Source organism: Nyctereutes procyonoides, unplaced genomic scaffold (assembly GCF_905146905.1).
Source record: "Nyctereutes procyonoides isolate TBG_1078 unplaced genomic scaffold, NYPRO_anot_genome, whole genome shotgun sequence".
Lineage (NCBI taxonomy): Eukaryota > Metazoa > Chordata > Mammalia > Carnivora > Canidae > Nyctereutes > Nyctereutes procyonoides.
The window spans coordinates 23042249-23061931 of NW_026575040.1; the positions used below are offsets into that span (position 1 = coordinate 23042249).

Below are 19683 nucleotides of genomic sequence, written 5' to 3' on the forward strand. Positions count from 1 at the left end.
AAATATAAAGGAATCTAAGCATACTGTTAGGAGCAAAAACTTTGCCTTTAAGTAAAAAAGAATTATACTATTTCAAAATTGCCCAACTCTCATCCTAGATCTTACTCAAAGCAACTCAAAACTTTACTGTCTGCTTAGCACACATACCTTTATATTATTCAAATTAACTTCAACAAGACGAACATCATTTTCTTTAATTCTCTTTAAACTCTCTTCAACATTGGTTGGATTTGGTGGCTCATCAAATACTGGAAGAATCTTTTCACCTTTTACCACATCTGCAGTAACAAATGAAAAGGAGAGTCTCACTGGTTGATACTAAAATAGTGAACGCACATAGGAACTTGATAACACAAAGAATATACACGCACGTTCAATACAACTAACCAGAACGTTCTCCCCCACAATTTTTATTCATTTGAGAGAGAGAGAGAGCAGAGACAGCAGCAGGAGGGGCAGAGGGAGAGGAAGAAGCAGGCTACCCTTGGATCTTGATGTGGGGCTCGATCCCAGGACCTTGGGGCCAGGACCCAAGCCAAAGGCAGATGCTTAACCAATGGTGCCACTCAGCTGCCCCTTCCCCACAATTTCTAAAAGACCCTTTACATGTTGACACGTATTTAAAGCACTCAAACTGTTATCCTATTGTATCATTTTCTCTGAGATTTAACTTGTAATTACTGTAAAGGCAATATGAATCAGACTTGAAGAAACAAAGCCTCCGTGAGAAGAATGAGGTGATGGAAGGACACATGACTTCTTTCTCTTATGGGGAGAACTATGCATGGGAAAAGGGGGAGTAGGAATAGGGAATGGGGAGACAGGTAATGGTACACAGAAGAGCTACTAAGTCAGAAATCCCCCAAATTACTGCCCTCCTTCATTCTTATCCCCCAATCTTTCACCGTATACACCATATCCACATACATGGCCAAAATACAATTATGCAAAGCTGAAAGAAGACCCAGGAGCCTTGAATCCTTTAATGACATGTAAGTGCACTTTGATGTGAATATGAAGGTCTATGAACACAGTATAATAGGCAAACTTTTATGGATAAATTTTCTGGGAGAAAACCTATAGCATCAGATTCATGGCAAATGACCAAAAAGTTAAGAGCAACTGACAGAAAGAATGACAGGGTCACTCTCTTGTAGTTCTTCCTTTCTGCCCTCCTCTAGTTTTTAGGAGCAAAATTTCCCTCAAGACAAAGTATACTGAATAAATTTCCTCTTGTTCTTTTCAAATACAACACACACATGCACACACACAGCATCCTGAGGAGATCAATTTAGATGATGGTCTGAAAATTCTTTTTCTGAGGAAAGTGGAAAGATCTGGATATATCTAGCCTGGACATACATATTGAAAGAAAGTACATATTAAAAGAAAGTATGCTCATTGTTTTCATATTTATCCTACAGAAGGGGAAGAGAGAAATTTCAAGTTGTTCTGAAAGGCTAGAACAGGTATAGACTGCCTGGAGGCAGAATTTGGTTCAATACAAGGATAAGCTTCCTACCAGAGCTCTGCTCTAAGGACAGAGTAGGCTCCTTCTCACCTAAGTTCAGCAAGGTAATCTTCTTCAAGACCGTAGATCAAGGAGGCTGGAGAAGAGCCTCCTTACTACAAAGAAAACTGAGTAAGTTCTATCTCAATGCTAAATTTTATAAAACCAAAAGATTTCTTTCCTTATTCCGCAGAATTGTGCATTTCAAGAGCACTGCTTCTGAATGAAGTAATGGATCCAGTAAATGGGATGCTGAAACTATTAAGAAAGGCTCATGGGACACTTAAAAAAAAAACGATTTTTAAGATTTTATTTATTTATTCATGAGAGACACAGAGAAAGAGGCAGAGACAGAGGGAGAGGGAGAAGCAGGCTCCATGCAGGGAGCCTGATGTGGGACTCGATCCTGGGATTACGGGATCCCCACCCCAGCCGAAGGCAGATGCTCAACCTCTGAGCCACCCAGGTGTCCCATCATGGGACACTGTAAATGGATGGATCGGGCTGCTAACATCTGAATACACTGATGAATTTTGGCACATTCCCCAAAGAGGAATGACTAGACTTGATATGCTTCCTAATGTGAGTCAATCATCACCTAGGAAACATTCTTGCCCCTCCTAAAGTCCCTAAACAAAAAACCTGTACCTGAATCTCAAAAAGCCACTATTTACTACAGAAGATAGAAAAATAAGTAAAATGATACCACAAGAGGAAGATGGTGGCAGAGTAGGAAGACCATGGGTTTGTTTCATCCCATAAATACAATTAGATAACTATCAAATCATTCTAAATACCCCAGAAATTGACCTCAAGACTGGCAGAACAAACTCCACAACTAAAGGCAGAGAAGAGGGATCCCTGGGTGGCGCAGCGGTTTGGCGCCTGCCTTTGGCTCAGGGCGCGATCCTGGAGACCCGGGATCGAATCCCATGTCGGGCTCCCGGTGCATGGAGCCTGCTTCTCCCTCTGCCTATGTCTCTGCCTCTCTCTCTCTCTCTCTCTCTCTCTCTCTCTGTGACTATCATAAATAAATAAATCAAAAAAATTAAAAAAAAAAAAAAAAAAAAAAAAAAAAAATAAAGGCAGAGAAGAGGCCACATCAAAGAAGGTAGGAAGTATAGAGACTTGATTTGGGAGAGAAACAGATCATGGCCGTCTCAGTGGGGAGGGAGCTGCAGTTGCGAAGAAGGATGAGAGGTGGGCTAGCACACAGGCGAGCACATGGGAAAAACAAATCTCCATAGCAACTGAACTGGAAGGCAGGAGGGCCCAAATTTCATGAGTTCTTGCAACCAGTGGGGCTTAAAACCTGGAGTTTTTTTTTTTTTTAAGATTTTATTTATTCATGAGAGACACACACACAGAGAGGCAGAGACACAGGCAGAGAGAGAAGCAGGCTCCATGCAGGAAGCCTGATGCGGGACTCGATTCCGAGACTCCAGGATCACACCCTGGGCCGAAGGCAAACGCTAAACCACTGAGCCACCCAGGGATCCCCTAAAACCTGGAGTTTTAAAGGTCAGTGTGCTTGGCTGTGGGAGACCTCAGAGGACTTTGGGGATGCTATTGGAGAGAGAGCAGGCAAACGGCTTGTGGACATACAGCATGGAAACAGCAATCTGAAGAATGCATGGGGCACAGTGGGGAGGTTAGCTGTTCATCTCAGAGTGTGACCCAGAGAAGCAGCATTCACAGAGATAACTCTCAGGGAACAAAGAAACTGGCAGGCAGAGTTTCCTTCCTCTGCCCCTCAGCATAAGCATAGGACCAACACTCACTACCTGACTTGCTTACACCAAGCCCTGCCCCTCTGTGCTCTGGTGGATCTGCCCTTCCCTGTCACACTTATCTCAGTCCCAGCACAGCGGACACCCTCCCCAGAAGACCGGCCCAAACCCCTGTCAATACCAAGTCTCCCAACATGGATGTTTTGCAAGGTAGTGGTGGTGGTGACAGGTCTCATTTCACAAGCAGATCAGAGTACATCTAGTTAAAATGTGGCACATTCAGGCCAAGGACTAAACATTGCCCACAACAGGCAAAGAAAACCTCTGCAGACAACTAGCCTGTAGGATAAAACCAGCACAAAACAGCAGAGTACACACAGCACACATTGGAGACACTCCTAGAAGAGCCAAGCCCTGGGGAACAGGGGACACTGTGTGGTAGAGCACTATAGGACCTCTTTATAAAGCCATTACCCTCAAGAACAGGAGACACAGCTGACTTTCCTAACACAGAGAATAGGCACAGAGACTAAACCAAATGAGAAGAGGGAGGACTTTGTCTCACATAAAAGAACAGAACAAGGCAATGTAAAACTGGTATAGGTAACATGCCTGATGGAGAATTTAAAGCAATGATCATAAGGATACTCACTGGACTTGAGAAAAGAAGGAGGACATCAGTGAGACCACTGCCAAAATATAAGGAATACATACCAGAGATAAAGAGCTCAAAAAACAAAGTGAGAAATAGGCTTGATGGAATAAACAGCAGAATGGAAGCAGAGGAATGAATTAATGACACAGAAGACAGAGTAATGAAAAGTAAACAAGCTGAACGGAAGACAGAAAAAAGAATTATCCAAAACAAAAATAGGGAACTCAGTGAGTCCACCAAACATAATCTTCATATTATAGGAGTCCCAGAAGTAGAAGAGATGAAAAGGAGGCAGAGAATTTATTTGAAGAAAAAATAGCTAAAATCTGGGGCACCTGGGTGGCTCAGGTGGTTAAGTGTCTGCCTTTGGCTCAGGTCATGATCCTGTAGTCCTGGGATAAAGCCCCGCATTGGGCTCCCTGCTCAGGGAAGAGTCTGCTTCTCCCTCTCCCCCTCCCCCTTGTACTCTATCTCTCTCTCGCTCTCAAATGAATAATAAAATCAGAAAAGAAAGAAAGAAAGAAAGAAAGAAAGAAAGAAAGAAAGAAAGAAAGAAAGAAAGAAAGAAAGAAAGAAAAGAAAGAAAGAAAAGAAAGAAAGAAAGAAAAAGAAAGAAAGAAAGAAGAAAAAGAAGAAAAGACAAAGAAGAAAGAAAGGAAGGAAGAAAGGAAGGGAGAAGAGGGAAGGGAGAAGAGGGAAGGGAGATGAGGGAAGGGAAGAGGGAAGGGAAGGGAAGGGAAGGGAAGGGAAGGGAAGGGAAGGGAAGGGAAGGGAAGGGAAGGGAAGGGAAGGGAAGGGAAGGGAAGGGAAGGGAAGGGAAGGGAGAAGAAAAAGGAAGAAAAGAAAGGAAAGGAAAGGAAAGGAAAGGAAAGGAAAGGAAAGGAAAGGAAAGGAAAGGAAAGGAAAGGAAAGGAAAGGAAAGGAAAGGAAAGGAAAGGAAAGGAAAGAGAAGAGAAGAGAAGAGAAGAGAAGAGAAGAGAAGAGAAGAGAAGAGAAAGAAAAGAAAGAAAGAAAAGAAAGAAAAGAAAGAAAAGAAAAGAAAAGAAAGAAATGATGGCTGAAAACTTCCCCAACCTATGGAAGGATATTGAAATCCAGATCCAGGAGGCACAGAGAGTCCCCAACAAAACCACCAAAGAAGGTCCACCACATACTGTAATTAAAATGGAAAAATACAGTGATAAAGAAAAAATATTAAAAGCAGCAAGACAAAAGACAGTTACTATACAAAGAAAACTTCATAAAAGCTACTGGGATTTTTCAGCAGAAACTTTTCAAGCCAGAGGGGAGTGGCATAATATATTCAAAGTGCCAAATGAGGGCAGCCCCGGTGGCGCAGTGGTTTAGCGCCGCCTGCAGCGCGCGCCGCCTGCAGCCTGGGGTGTGATCCTGGGGACCCGGGATTGAGTCCCACATCAGGCTTCCTGCATGGAGCCTGCTTCTCCCTCTGCCTGTGTCTGTGTCTCTGCCTCTCTCTCTCTCTTTCTCTCTGAATAAATAAATAAATAAATAAACAAACAAACAAATAAATAAATAAATAAATCTTAAAAAAAAAAGTGCCAAATGAGAAAAACTTGCAGCCAAAAATACTGTATCTCAGCAAGACTATCATCCAGAAAGGAAGGACAGAGTTTCCCAAACAAAAACTAAAGTAGTTTATGACCACTAAACCTGCCCTGCTAGAAAAGGGGACTCTGTGTGGAAAGGAAAGATAAAAAATGATACTGTAAGAGTAGGAAACACAAAAGCAGTAAAAAAATGAACATTTCTGTAAAAAAATCAAAGAACACACAAAATAAAAAGATGTAAAATAGGACACCATATACCTAGAACATGTGGAGGAGAGGGGTAAAGAATAGATTCAAACTTAAACAACCTCAACTTAATACAGACTACCATATGCAAATGTTATATACCTAATGATAACCACAATCAAAAACCCCTAATAGATATGCAAAGAATAAAGAAAAAAAATCCAAATAAATCACTAAAGAAAACCAGCAAATCAGGAAAGAGAAAGACAAGAAATGATCAGAGAAAATCATCAGAAACAACCACAAAACAATAAAATGGCAATAAGTACACAGCTATCAATAATTACTTTGAATGTAAATGGATTAAATGTTCCAAAAGACAGAGTTACAGAATGGATAAAAAAAACATGACTCATCTATATGCTGCTTACAAGAGACTCATTTTAATGATACCTGCAGATTGAAAGTGAGAGGATAGAGAACACTTATCATGCAAATAGATGTCAAAAAGAAAGCTAGAGTAGCAGTGCTTACATTGGACAAAACAGACTTTAAAACAAAGACTGTAACAAGTGACAAGGAGGACACCACATAATCATAAAGGGAACAATCCAACAAGATATGAGAAATGTAAATATTTATCACCCATATACATAAAGTAGTCATAACAAACATGAACTAATCAATAACAATTATAGTAGGGGACTTTGACCCACTTACATCAATGGACAGATCATCTAAACAGAAAATCATCAAGGAAACAATGGATTTGAATGACATACTGGACCAAAAAGACTTAACAGATATATTTGGAACATTCCATCCTAAAACAGCAGACAGAATACACATTCTTTTCAAGTGCACATAGAGCATTCTCCAGAACATATCCCATATTAGGCCACAAAATAAGCCTCAACAAATCCAAAAAGATCGAAGTCATACCACGAATCTTTTCTGACCATAACACTATGAAACTAGGAGTCAACCATGAGAAAAAAAATCTGGAACTCAATGGGATGAGCACTGGATGTTATGCTATATGTTGGCAAACTGAATTTAAATGCAATATTTTTAAAAATCTAGAAAGACCACAAATATATGGAGGCTAAATAACATGCTACTAAACAATGAGTGGGTCAACCAAGAAGTAAAATCAGAACTTAAAAAGTGCACGAAAACACAAGGGTTCAAAGCCTTTAGGATGCTGCAAAAGTGGTTCTAAGAAGGAAGTTTATAACAATACAGACCTATCTCAAGAGGCAAGAAAAATCTCAAAACAAACAAAAAAACCAGACAAACCCCAAAACAACCTAACCTCACACTTAAAGGAGCTAGAAAAAGAACAACAAACAAAACTTAAAAACAGCAGAAGGAAAGAAATAATAAAGATTAGAGCAGAAAGAAATGATGTAGAAACTAAAAAAGCCAATAGAATGGATCAATGAAACCAGGAATTGGTTCTTTGGGGAAAAAAAAATCAATAAAACTAACTTCTAGCCAAAATTATCAAGGAAAATAAAAGGACTCTAATAAGTAAAACCACAAATGAGAGAGGAGAAATAAGGAACACTACAGAAATACAAATGCAACAGAATAATATGAAGAAGTACAAGCCAACAAATTGGACAACCTAGAAGAAATGGATAAACTCCTCCACATATATAAACTACCAAAACTGAAACAGGAAGAAATGGAAAAATTTGAACAGACTGATTACCAGCAAGGAAATCAAAAAAATCCAAGTCCAGGGCCAGATGGCTTCACAGGCCAATTATACCAAACATTTAAAGAAGAATTAATACCTATTCTTCTCAAACTATTAAAAAAAATAGAAAAGGAAGGAAAGCTTCCAAATTCATTTTATGAAGCCAGTATTACTCTGATATTAAAACCAGATAAAGACATTAGGAAAAAAGAAAACTAAAGTCCCATATCTCTGATGAACACAGATACAAAAATCCTCAACAAAATACCAGCAAATGAAATTCTACAATACATTAAAAAAATCATTCACACAATCAAGTGAAATTTATTCCTGGGTTATAAGGGTGGTTCAATATTTGCAAGCAAACCAATGTGACACATCACATCAATAAGAGAAAGGATAAGAACCATATGATCCCAACTGATGCAGACAAAGCATTTAATGAAGTACAAGATCCATTCATGATAAAAACCCTCAACAACGTAGGTTTAGAGAGTACATACCTAAACATAATAAAGGCCATCTATGAAAAACCCACAGCTACTATCCTCATGGGGGAAAAACTCAGAGCTTTTCCCCAAGGTAAGGAATAAGACAAGGATGTCCACTCTCACCACTTTTATACAACACAATGCTCGCTCCACTTTTATTCAACACAGTCCTAGCTATAGCAATCAGACAACATAAAGAGATAAAAGGCATCCAAATCAATAAGGAGGAAGTATAACTCTTATTTGCAGATGACATGATACTGTATATAGAAAACTCAAAAGACTCCACTAAAAAACTGCTAGAACTGATATACAAGTTCAGTAAAGTCGCAGGATCCAAAATCAATATACAGAAATCGGTTGCATTTTTTTTTCTTTAAAGATTTTATTTATTTATTCTCGAGAGACACACAGAGAGGGAGAGACGTAAGCAGAGGGAGAAGCAGGCTCCATGCAGGGAGCCCGATGTGGGACTCGATCCTGGGACTCCAGGATCACACCCTGAGCCAAAGGCAGACGCTCAACCACTGAGCCACCCAGGCGTCCCTCTGTTGCATTTCTATATGCCATAATGAAGAAGCAGAAACTAATACCAGGATCCCATTTACAATTGTACCCAAAATAATAAGATACGTAGGAATAAACCTAGCCAAAGAAGTGTATGACCTGTACTCTGAAAACTATAAAACACTGATAAAAGAAAGTGAAGAAGACACAAAAAAAGGGAAAGCGTGGACTGAAAAAGCAAAATTGTTAAAATTCCTATACTATCGAAAGCATTCTATACCTTTAATGCAATCCCTATCAAAACACCAACAGCATTTTTCACAGAATTAGAACAATTCTAAAATTTGTATGGAAGACCCTGAATAGGCACACCAATCTTGGAAAAAAAAAAAAAGAGACCTCACAATTCCAAACTTCAAGTTCTATTAAGAGGTGTAGTGATCAAAATAGTATGGTACTGGCACAAAAACAGACACACAGATCAACAAAATAGAAAGTCCAGAAATGAACCCACGATTATATGGCCAATTAATCTTCAACAAACCAAGAAAGAACATCCAATGGGAAAAAGACTCTTCAGCAAATGGTGTTGGGAAAACTTACCAACAAAACACAAAAGAATGAAACTGGACCACTTTCTTACACCAAACATAAAAATAAATTCAAAACGGATTAAAGACCCATATGTGAGATCTGAAACCATAAAAAAAACCTGACAGAGGGCCACTTGCCTGGCTCAGTCAGTTGGGCAGCTGACTTTTGATTTTGGTTCAGGTCATGATCTCAGAGTCCTGGGACTGAGCCCCGAGATGGTTTCCACACTCAGGAGTCTGCCTGAGGATTCTTTCTCTCTCTCTCCTCCTGCTCCATCCCCCTGCTCATGCTCTCTCTCTCTCACTCTAAAATAAATGAGTAATTTTTTTTTAAGATTTTCTTTATTATTCGTGAGAGAGACACAGAGAGAGGCAAAGACATAGAGGAAGAAGCAGGCTCCCCATAGAGAGCCTGATGCAGAACTCGATCCTAGGACCCTGGGATCATGACCTGAGCTGAAGGCAGACACTTAACTGCTGAGCCAACCAGGTGCCCCAATAAGTAATTCTTTTTTAAAAATCTAAAAGAGAACGCAGGTAGTAATTTCTCTGACATTGGCCATAGGAACTTTTACCTAGATAGGTACCGAGTCAAGGGAAACAAAAGCAAAAATAAACTACTGGGACTACATCAAAATAAAAAGCTTCTGCACAGTGAGGTAAAAAATCAACAAAACTAAAAGGCAACCTACAGAATGGAAGAAGATATTTGCAAATGACATATATGATAAAGGATTAGTATCTAAAATATATAAAGAATTCATACCACTCAACATCCAAAAATCATATAATCCAATTAAAAAATAGGCAGAAGGCATGAACAAATGTTTCTCCAAAGAAGGCATCCAGATGGCCAACAGACACATGAAAACATGATCATCACTCATCAGGGAAATGCAAATCAAAACTATACCTCATACCTGTCAGAATGGCTAAAATAAAAAATATAAGAAACAAACGTGTTGATGAAGATGTGGAGAAAGAGGAAACTTCCTTTTACACTGTTGGTGGGAAAGATGTGCAGCCACAGTGGAAAACAGTATGGAGGTTTCTTAAAAAATTAAAACAACAGGGATCCCTGGGTGGCGCAGCGGTTTGGCGCCTGCCTTTGGCCCAGGGCGCGATCCTGGAGACCGGGGATCGAATCCCACGTCGGGCTCCCGGTGCATGGAGCCTGCTTCTCCCTCTGCCTGTGTCTCTCTCTGTGTGACTATCGTGAATAAATAAATAAAATCTTTAAAAAAAAAAAAATTAAAACAACAACAACAATGACAACAAACAACTACCCTATAATCTAGCAATCACAGTACTGGATATTTATGTAAAGAACACAAAAACACTAATTCAAAGGGATGCATGCACCTCTATGTTAATGGCATTTACAAGAGCCAAGATATGGAAGCAGCCCAAGTGACCAGCAACTGTTGAATAAAGAAGTGGTGTATATATGTACATATACAATGGAATTATTCAGCCATAAGAAAGAATGAAATCTTGCCATTTGCAATGACTTGAATGGAGCTAGAGAGTATAATGCTAAGTGAAATAAGTCAGGAAAAGACAAATACTCTATTATTTCACTCATGTGCAATTTAAAAAACAAAAAATAAAGGGAAAAAAGACAAACTAAGAATAGACTCAACTATAGAGAACAAACTGATGGCTATGAGAGGGAGGTGGATGGGAGGATGGGTAAAGTAGGTGATTGGGATTAAGGAGAGCACTTGCTGTGATGAACACCAGGTGATTAAAATAAAAACTAAAAAAAAAATGATACTACAAGCTTGCAATTAGCCAATTTTAGAATGTGGAAAAGTCATCATGACAACCCAGTTTCTTTTTTTGTTGTTGTTGTTTTAAAGATTTATATATTTACTTGAGAGAGAGAGTGTGTGTGGGGGTGCACACACACAAGCACAGTGGGGTGGGGTGTGAGGGGCAGGGGGACAGAGAGAGAGAATCTGAAGCAGACTCCACACTGAGTGTGGAGCCAGACATGGGGCTTTATCTCATGACCCAGAGATCATGACGTGAGCTGAAATCAAGAGTCGGATGCTTAACTGACTGAGCCATCCAGGCGCCCCATGACAGCCCAGTTCTTTAAAGTAATGAACATGAAGAAAGGGGGAGAGAGTTTGAGGAGGGGAACTGAAAGGAAAAAAGGAATTGAAACCAAGTGACAACCAAATACAATGTGTGACTCTTATCTGCATCCTGATTTCAACAAACCAACTATGAAATAATGTTTTTGACAGAACAGGGGGAATTAAAACATGGACTGAGTAGTAGATGACATGAAAGAATGATTAATTTTTAAGCTTGATAATGGTATTATGGTTATGCTAAAAGAAAAGCCTTTATTTGTGAGAGACGTATACGGAAATATTAATGAGTGAAGTAACACAAATGAATAGCATCTGCTTTAAAATATTCCAGGGGGAGATAAGTGGAAGGGGTAGGGAGGGAGGGAGGGAGGCAGGCAATGGATGAAAGACTGATAAAATGTTAAAAACAGCTGAAGCTGAGTAATGGATAATATTATTCTCTCTTCTGCGGGCTTAGACATTTCTATGATAAAAAACTTTAAAGTAAGGGGAATAGCCAAATTATAAGACATTCATAAAATAGAATATTATACAGATGTCTGAATTAGATAGATCTATATATACTAACTAGGAAAGATGATACACTGCTGAGTGATACACTACATAGTGAAGGTTTAAAATCCTTACCACTTTGTGTGACACTGAAGTTAGTTATCTCATCATTCTAAAACCTCAGTTCCCCACATACAAATTAAGAATAAAATCTATTTCACAGAACTGTTCTAAGGATTAAATGAAAACAATTCACTCACAAGAGCTATGCATAGAACATGGCCCACAGTCAGTATTCAAGGAAATGATTAATAATAGTTACCCTTTAACAACACAGGTTGGAGTGTCAATCCCTCTATGGAAAAAAATCTATGCATAACTTCTGACTCTCCTAAAACTTTACTAACAACCTGCTGTTGACCAGAAAGAAGCCTCACCAATAACATAAACAGTCAATTCATATTTTGTATATGTATTATATATTGTATTCTTACAATACAGTAAAGAAAAGAAAATGTCATTAAGAAAATCATCCCACACCTATATGGTCAATTAATCTACGACAAAGGAGGCAAGAATATACAATGGAAAACAGTCTCTTTAATTAATGGTGTTGAGAAAACTAGACAGCAACATGCAGAAGAATGAAACACTTTCTTATACCATACATAAGGATAAACTCAAAATGGATTAAAGACCTGTATGTGAGATCTAAAACCATAAAACTCCTAAAAAAAAACAAAACAACAAAAACCATACGCAATAATCTCTTGACCACAGCCTTAGCAACCTATTTATTGGTATTTTATTCCCTCAGGCAAGGGAAACAAAAGCAGACACTATTGGGACTACACCAAAATAAAAAGTTTTGCACAGTGAAGGAAACCATCAATGAAATAAAAAGGCAACCTAGTGAATGGGAGAAGATATTTGCAAATAATATATTTGATAATGGGTTAATAGCCAAAATATATAAAGAACTTATAAAACTCAATAGCAAAAAAACAATCTAAAACAATGGGCAAAGGAACTGAATAGACATTTTCCCAATAAAGACATAACAGATAGCCAATAAACATGTAAAAAGATGCGCAATATTACTAACCAAGGAAATACAAATCAAAACCACAATGAGATATCACCTTATATCTGTCAGAATGGCTAAAATAAAAGACACAAGAAATAACAAATATTGGTGAGGATGTGGAGAAAAGGGAACCCTTGTGTACTGCTGGAGGGAATGTAAATTGGTGCAACCACTGTAGAAAACAATATGTAGATTCCTTAAAAAATTAAAAATAGAAATACCATACACTCCAGTAATTCCTCTAGTAGGTATTCACCCAACAAAAACAAAAACACTAACTGGAAAAGATACATGCACCTCTATGTTTACTGCAGCATTATTTACAACAGCCAAGATATGGAAGCAACCTCAGTGTCCATCTATAGATGAACGGATAAATATGTGGTATATTCATGCAATGGAATATTATTCAGTCATAAAGAATAATGAGACCTTTCCATTTGTGATATGGATATAGAGGACATTATGCTACCTGAAATAAGTTAGAGAAAGACAAATACCATATGATTTCACTTATATGTGGAATCTAAAAAACAAAACACAAAAAAACAGGCTCTTAAATATAGAAAACAAAGTAGTGATTGGCAGAAGGCCACAAAGTAGTGCAGGGGTAGGCAAAATTAAGAGGATTAAGGGGCACACACTTCCAGTTATAAAATTAAGTCATAGAGATGAAAAGTACAGCATAGGAAATATAGTCAATAATATTATAATAATGTTGTATGGTGACATGATGACTACACTGATTGTGGTGAGCACTGAGTAATGTACAGAATTGTTCAATCAATACACTATACGCTTGAAACTAATATAACATTATATGTCAACTACACTTCAATAATAAAGGAAAATCATAAGGACAATACATCTACAGTAGTATACTGTAATTATCAAAAAGAATCTATGTATAATTGGATCCACACGGTTCAAACCTGCATTAAGGGTTAAATGTATTATTATTGAAAAATTAAGATACCAGAAAGAGCCATAGTATGATCTTATTTTTGTAAAAAACAAGACCATGTGTAACATGTTTGTATATATGTGTATATACATAATATGTATGTATATACATATATATTAAGCTTGTATGAACACAGTATAAGTCTAGAAGGATATATACCAAATTGTTAACAGTTAAGGTTGGGGGTGGGGTGAGGGGAAGGCATGATGGCTATGAAGGGAGACACTTCTTACCTCATTTACTTAAGAATTGTTCAACTGTGTTACAAAAGTATGTATTACTTTGGCCCTTTTAAAACATCCTATAAATGAATTTTTTAAAAAGCCTTGCTTTGGGCTATTTAAATCAATATTAGATTAAAAGGTTTAGGGATTCAATGATTCTGTGGTTTCTCCTGAATCTGATTTTATAAAATGGTTTCTTTGTCAGCATTGTTGTAGTAGATTTCTTGAAAATCAGTAACACTGAAAATAAAATGTTAACAAAAGCCAAGTTTGATTCGTTTTATAGTGTTTATCATTAATATTATTTAGTGAGGTGAGAGTGGTTCCTATTACATTTGCTGACATTATTAAGAATATTTAATATTCTATTTTTAATGGTTTTCTCTGTCAGTACTATCAAACTAGAATCCTAGGTTTCAAGTACATATACAAAACATTTGGTATGTATACACTGAAGTTAATACATGAAGAAGACAAAATATATTTAACAAAGGATTAGAATCACAATGCATTGCAAGTACTCACTTGAAAAATGTTCTTGGTCAACACCATTGCTACTGCCCACTATATTACATAACTGTGCATTTGTTATCAAGTTGTGCATCCCAAGAATAGCTATAAATACAGAAAAATAAATTTTATTTCTATCAGTTTTAAATATAAAGAATTGATTTTATTACCAAAAAAATAGATTTTAACATTTTCTGAACATTCTCCTACTCAAATACAAACTTTGCAGCCAAAAAAGGAAACAATGTGATTTAAAAAATCACCTACAATCTCTTTATTAATATCCCTATCACTTCCCCTCCTCATTTTAATATTTAGATTTCCCCAATTCTCCCATTGAGAATTGTCTTCTCAATTCAGACACACAACTGGAGCCAGCCTAACCCTAAAAGTAAATCTATACTTAGCTCCATCTGGTGGCAAGGAGAGAATATTGAAATGATCTATTTTTTGCTGTTCATCCTTCTCACGAGGGTTCTAGGAAGAGTGCAATATAAGGCAGATTTTCAACTTAATCATTATTTTTACATTTCTTAACTTTCATGTTAATTCAAATTCATATTTTATTTAAGAGTAAAACACCAAAAGTATAGCTGAATTTTCATCTTTAAAGTAGCATTCCTCAAAAATGACAGGAAAGAGAAATTTGGGTTTTGGTTTTAATGCCCTTTTGCATAAATATGGCAGAAGCTACGGTATGCCCCCGGCCCCTTCCACTCTGATGAAAGCACCATTTACAAACTGAACAGTCCTCAGCAGCCCAAGGAATAAGCCACCTGTTCTGGCTATAGCACCACACATTGTTCCTTTCCTGGGTCCTTCCCGAAGAACCATTATTCTTCCTTTCAAACAGGTTAGCTTTTGGGGTTCCTTGGTGCTAAATATCCCCAGGTGTCATATTATTTTACCTAGGAAAATGGGTACATACAGAGGCAGGTGGGGGATATACTTGTCCAAATAAGAAACCAGCAATGATGAAAATAATGGGGAGGTATGGAGTGTTCCAGATATACATCAGAAAGCAGGGAAAGTGGTGAGTGTAGCTCAGGACTTTCATCTGCTTTCCAGTTACTCAATTTGGGGTCTTCCTTTTTTTCCCCAAAGTTTATTTTACTTATTTTTAGTAATCTCGACACCCAAGGCTGGGCCCAAACTCACAATCCCCAGATCAAGAATTGCATGATCTTCTGATTGAGCCAGTGGTGCCCTTCATCTTGGGGTCTTCTGATAAAATGGAATAGCAGTTGACCCTAGAGACTCTTTTTCAATGCTTAAATGGGACAGCTTCTAGCTGAGCACCAACTAAAGATTTTTATAAAGACTCTCAAATATGGTAATATGGGAAAAGATGCCAAATAATACAATATATTCCATTAACACAAAAATTTCACCATTGAGAGCATTTTAAAATATGAAATCCTTTATGTCAGATTTATAGTGTATAAAACAAAGCCAAATATGTGGTTACTGATTCAATAGCACTTTGCTAAGCAAAGGAAGCACCTATATGATGTATATATAAGTGTGTGCTGGTATTCCCCTCCCCTCCATACTCATTCGCAAAATTGCTTTAGAAGATACCTGCAAGGTCACACAATTCTGTATCAGAAGCACTTGTCAAAGCTTCTTCTAATTCTGGATCAAGACATACTTTTTCTTCTGTGAACGTCTGTATAGGTTTCTGTTTCGGGATAAATATTTTCCCTGTAAAATAAAGCAGTTTGTTAATTTCAATACTACTGCTATGAACTCATTACCACCTTACTCTTTTAAAGATTGTATTTATCTATTTATTTATTTATTCATTCATTCATTCATTCATTGAGAGACAAGGAGGGAGGGAGGGAGGGAGGGAGGGAGGGAGGGAGAGAGAGAGAGAGAGAGAGAGAGAGAGAGAGAGAGAGAGAGAGAGGCAGAGACACAGGCAGAGGGAGAAGCAGGCTCCATGCAGGGAGCCGGACTTGGGACTCGATCCCAGGTCTCCAGGATCATGCCCTGGGCTGAAGGCGGCGCTAAACCGCTAAGCCACCTGGGCTGCCCCCACCTTACTCTTTTAACAAAAATTATGAAAAGTATGTATAACCGAAGCTGAAGGAAAAAAGTCAAGATAAACAACTACAATAATGTTTCAACTCAATATGTATTTTAAGTTTCTAGAGCAATACTTTGGCTGTACAAGATGGAATAAAGGAAAAAAAAACACAACTGAGATATTGTCCTATTTGTGAAAATAAAAATAGGCTCTTTTTGGAGTAATTATGAGTTACTCAACAAATACTGAATTAAAAGATGAATGTAGGAATTTTAAAAATCTATAAAACTTTAGAGATAAAAAAAAAAACAACAAACCCACCAGGATCCATTTTTTTTTTTTTAAGATTTATTTATTTATTCATGAGAGACACAGATTGAGAGGAGAGGCAGAGACACAGGCAGAGGGAGAAGCAGGCTCCCCTCAGGGAGCCCGACACAGGACTCAATCCCGGATCCGGGGATCACGACCTGAGCCAAAGGCAGGCGCCCAACCGCTGAGCCACCCAGGTGTCCCAGGATCCACTTTGTTACTCTTAAGTGACAAACTGTTGGCAGAGGCAACAATCAAGTTTATGATTCCATAAATTCAAGATCTAATTGTAAAGAAATTCCTATATGTCTTAAGGGGTATTCTGAAACTTTACGTCACTGTTCTTCTAAGCCTCAATAGACACTAACAAGGTTACTTAATAGGCTTTTAGAAAACTAAAATCTTTATTATGTGAAAATCAGTATTTCATTAGCATACAAGATTGAAAACATGAAGGGAATGGAAAATGGTAACAGTATAACTACAGTAAAAGCTGATTAAACAAGACATACTCACATATGTTGGGGACTGGGTACCAAGAATACCTCTGGTTTCTCTCCCGAGACAAGTGGAAAGTCTTACTAAATGATCTAAAAAGGCCTATGCATGGATTTACAGAAGTGCCAATTACTTTCTTTTCTATTAGGAAACTACCAGGAAAATATGCAAGAATATGTGGCCTGATGAATCAATGCAGTGCTCTATCAAAAGAATGTCTTGTGGGTTTATAATTCTAGCGCGTGTTGTATACTTTTTATCCAAGGGATAAAAAGCCATCTAAAGGATCTTCATTTCTGATACGTTTTTTATGGTTAGCATTTACATTTGGTTCTTATCAAAGAAAATAGCTTCCACATCTCTGCTGAAATTCCTCATTTGTTTATGCATGCTGTGTACCTTGTCTACTAGATTCTTTGGCATTTTTGTCATAGTTATTTTAAAGTTCCTAGCTGAAGCACCAGTATCTGGGTCATGTCTAAGTCTTCCATTGACTGTTATTTTCTTGAGTATGGGGAATATGTGTCTTAAGATCTTTGCATGCTAGGCATTTTTATATAAAAGTATAGCAGAGACTGAAGGAAATGATATTTCTTCTTAGAAGCATGTCCCCTAGGTCAGGACTGAATCAATACAGTCACAGTTGAGCTTAATCTGGGCTTTGTCACAACTTTGAGTCAGTTCCTCACTAGCTTCAAACATTCTGAATATAGGATCAGGACTTTCTCTCCTGCAAGGCCTCAGATTACAACCCTAGTGGGGTTCTGGACATCTCCTGAGCTCCCTCCTTTTTTGAACTGAGAGAGATTTCTACTGATATGCAGCCCAGGCTGCCAGCTTTCTGGATGACTGGGGAACTCTCTTTGTTTTCCAGTCCCACTCCCTGAATTTTGGCAGATTTCTCAGGCCCCCTTATCTGTCTACTCTACACTCTGTGAAGTTGTGGTTGGCCTGGAAGGGATGTCTTCCAGAGCTCTTGCCTCTCCCTCAGTCTCTCCCAGCTGAAAACCTATGCATCAGGAATTTTCTCTTAGCTCTGCTTCATTGCCTTTGTTTTTCTAGTATCCCTAGCCCTAAATGAAGACCTGAAGAAAAGAACTGGGGGTAGTGCAGTCTTATCGTCTCTAAGGCTGCACTGTCCAATATGGCAGCCACTAGCCACAAATGACTATTTAAATTTAAATTAGAAATTCAGTTCCTTAGTCACAGGAGACACATTTGAAGTACTTGATAGCTATATCTGGCTGGCATGTAGCTACCATACTGGTTAGCATAGATACTGAACATTTCCATTAAGGTAGAAAGTTCTAGTGGATAGCACTGCTGTAGGGCTACTCTGGATTTCTAACCTATCATTCAGTTCATACATAATCGTTAAAAGTTAAAAGTGCTTTTCCTGCTTTCCACTGCCGCCTTCCAGACTAAGCTCGAGCCAGTAGCCTTCCGGCCTAGTACAGCTTTCGCCATGAACCTCAGCGATCCTGACGTGCAGAAGAAGCAGATTAAGCATATGATGGCTTTTATTGAACAAGAAGCCAACAAGAAAGCAGAGGAAATAGATGAGAAGGCAGAGGAAGAGTTCAACATTGAGAAAGGTTGTCTTGTGCAAACCCAAAGACTGAAGATTATGGAATACTATGAGAAGAAAGAAAAGCAGATTGAGCAGCAGAAGAAAATTCAGATGTCTAATTTGATGAATCAAGCAAGGCTCAAAGTCCTCAGACCAAGAGATGACCTTATTACAGACTTACTAAATGAAGCAAAACAGAGATTCCGCAAAGTGGTAAAAGATACAACCAGGTACCAAGTACTGCTGGATGGACTGGTCCTCCATCCAGCAGCACTGGATTGGAACAATTTGTACCAATTGTTGGAGCCCTGAATGATTGTTCGTTGCAGGAAACAGGATTTCCCTCTGGTAAAGGCTGCAGTGCAAAAAGTGATTCCTATGTATAAAATTGCCACCAAAAAAAATATGTTGCAAAAAAAAAAAAAAAAAAAAAAGATGTTGCTGTCTAAATTGATCAGGAATCCTACCTGCCTGAGGAAATAGCTGGTGGAGTGGAGATCTATAATGGGGATTATAAAATAAAGGTTTCCAATACTCTAGAAAGCCAGCTGGACCTCATAGCCCAGCAGATGATGCCAGAAGTACTGGGAGCCTTATTTGGTGCAAATGCCAACAGGAAGTTTTTGGACTAAAACTTTGGGAGAGGTAGAGTTCATCCACTGCTCTCCTGCTGTGGTGTGGAAGTTTCTGATATTTGAAGAAATGAGATCTCTGTGTGGCTTCCTCTTTGCCATTCTCATAGTCTGTATTTGTCAGTGAATACTCTGTGTAGCTAATGCTCTTATCCTAATTGGTAACAATGAGATAAAGTTTCACTTCATATAATCAGGAAAGCTCCTTCTTAGCTTATCTAAAAGTAGCACAACTTTCGTCAGATTCTGTAGCATGAAGGTGAGGGTATCAGATGGTGGTCACAGGAACTTGACCAAGTCTCCGCTCTTCCT

At 38.2% G+C, this 19683-nt stretch overlaps 1 protein-coding gene and 1 pseudogene across 1 annotated transcript in view; one reads left to right on the forward strand and one right to left on the reverse strand.

Annotated features, from left to right (window-relative positions):
• The window catches only part of TMOD3 (tropomodulin 3), an 85432-nt gene that overhangs the window by 11948 nt on the left and 53801 nt on the right, over positions 1-19683 (reverse strand). The window contains exons 4-6 of the mRNA XM_055320132.1: positions 15909-16031; positions 14343-14432; positions 148-278 (exon numbers count right to left, since the gene is read on the reverse strand). Coding sequence (XP_055176107.1) covers positions 148-278; positions 14343-14432; positions 15909-16031 — 344 coding nt within the window. The remainder of the gene's footprint in view (positions 1-147; positions 279-14342; positions 14433-15908; positions 16032-19683) is intronic.
• Positions 18635-19457, forward strand: LOC129506423 (V-type proton ATPase subunit E 1-like; annotated as a pseudogene).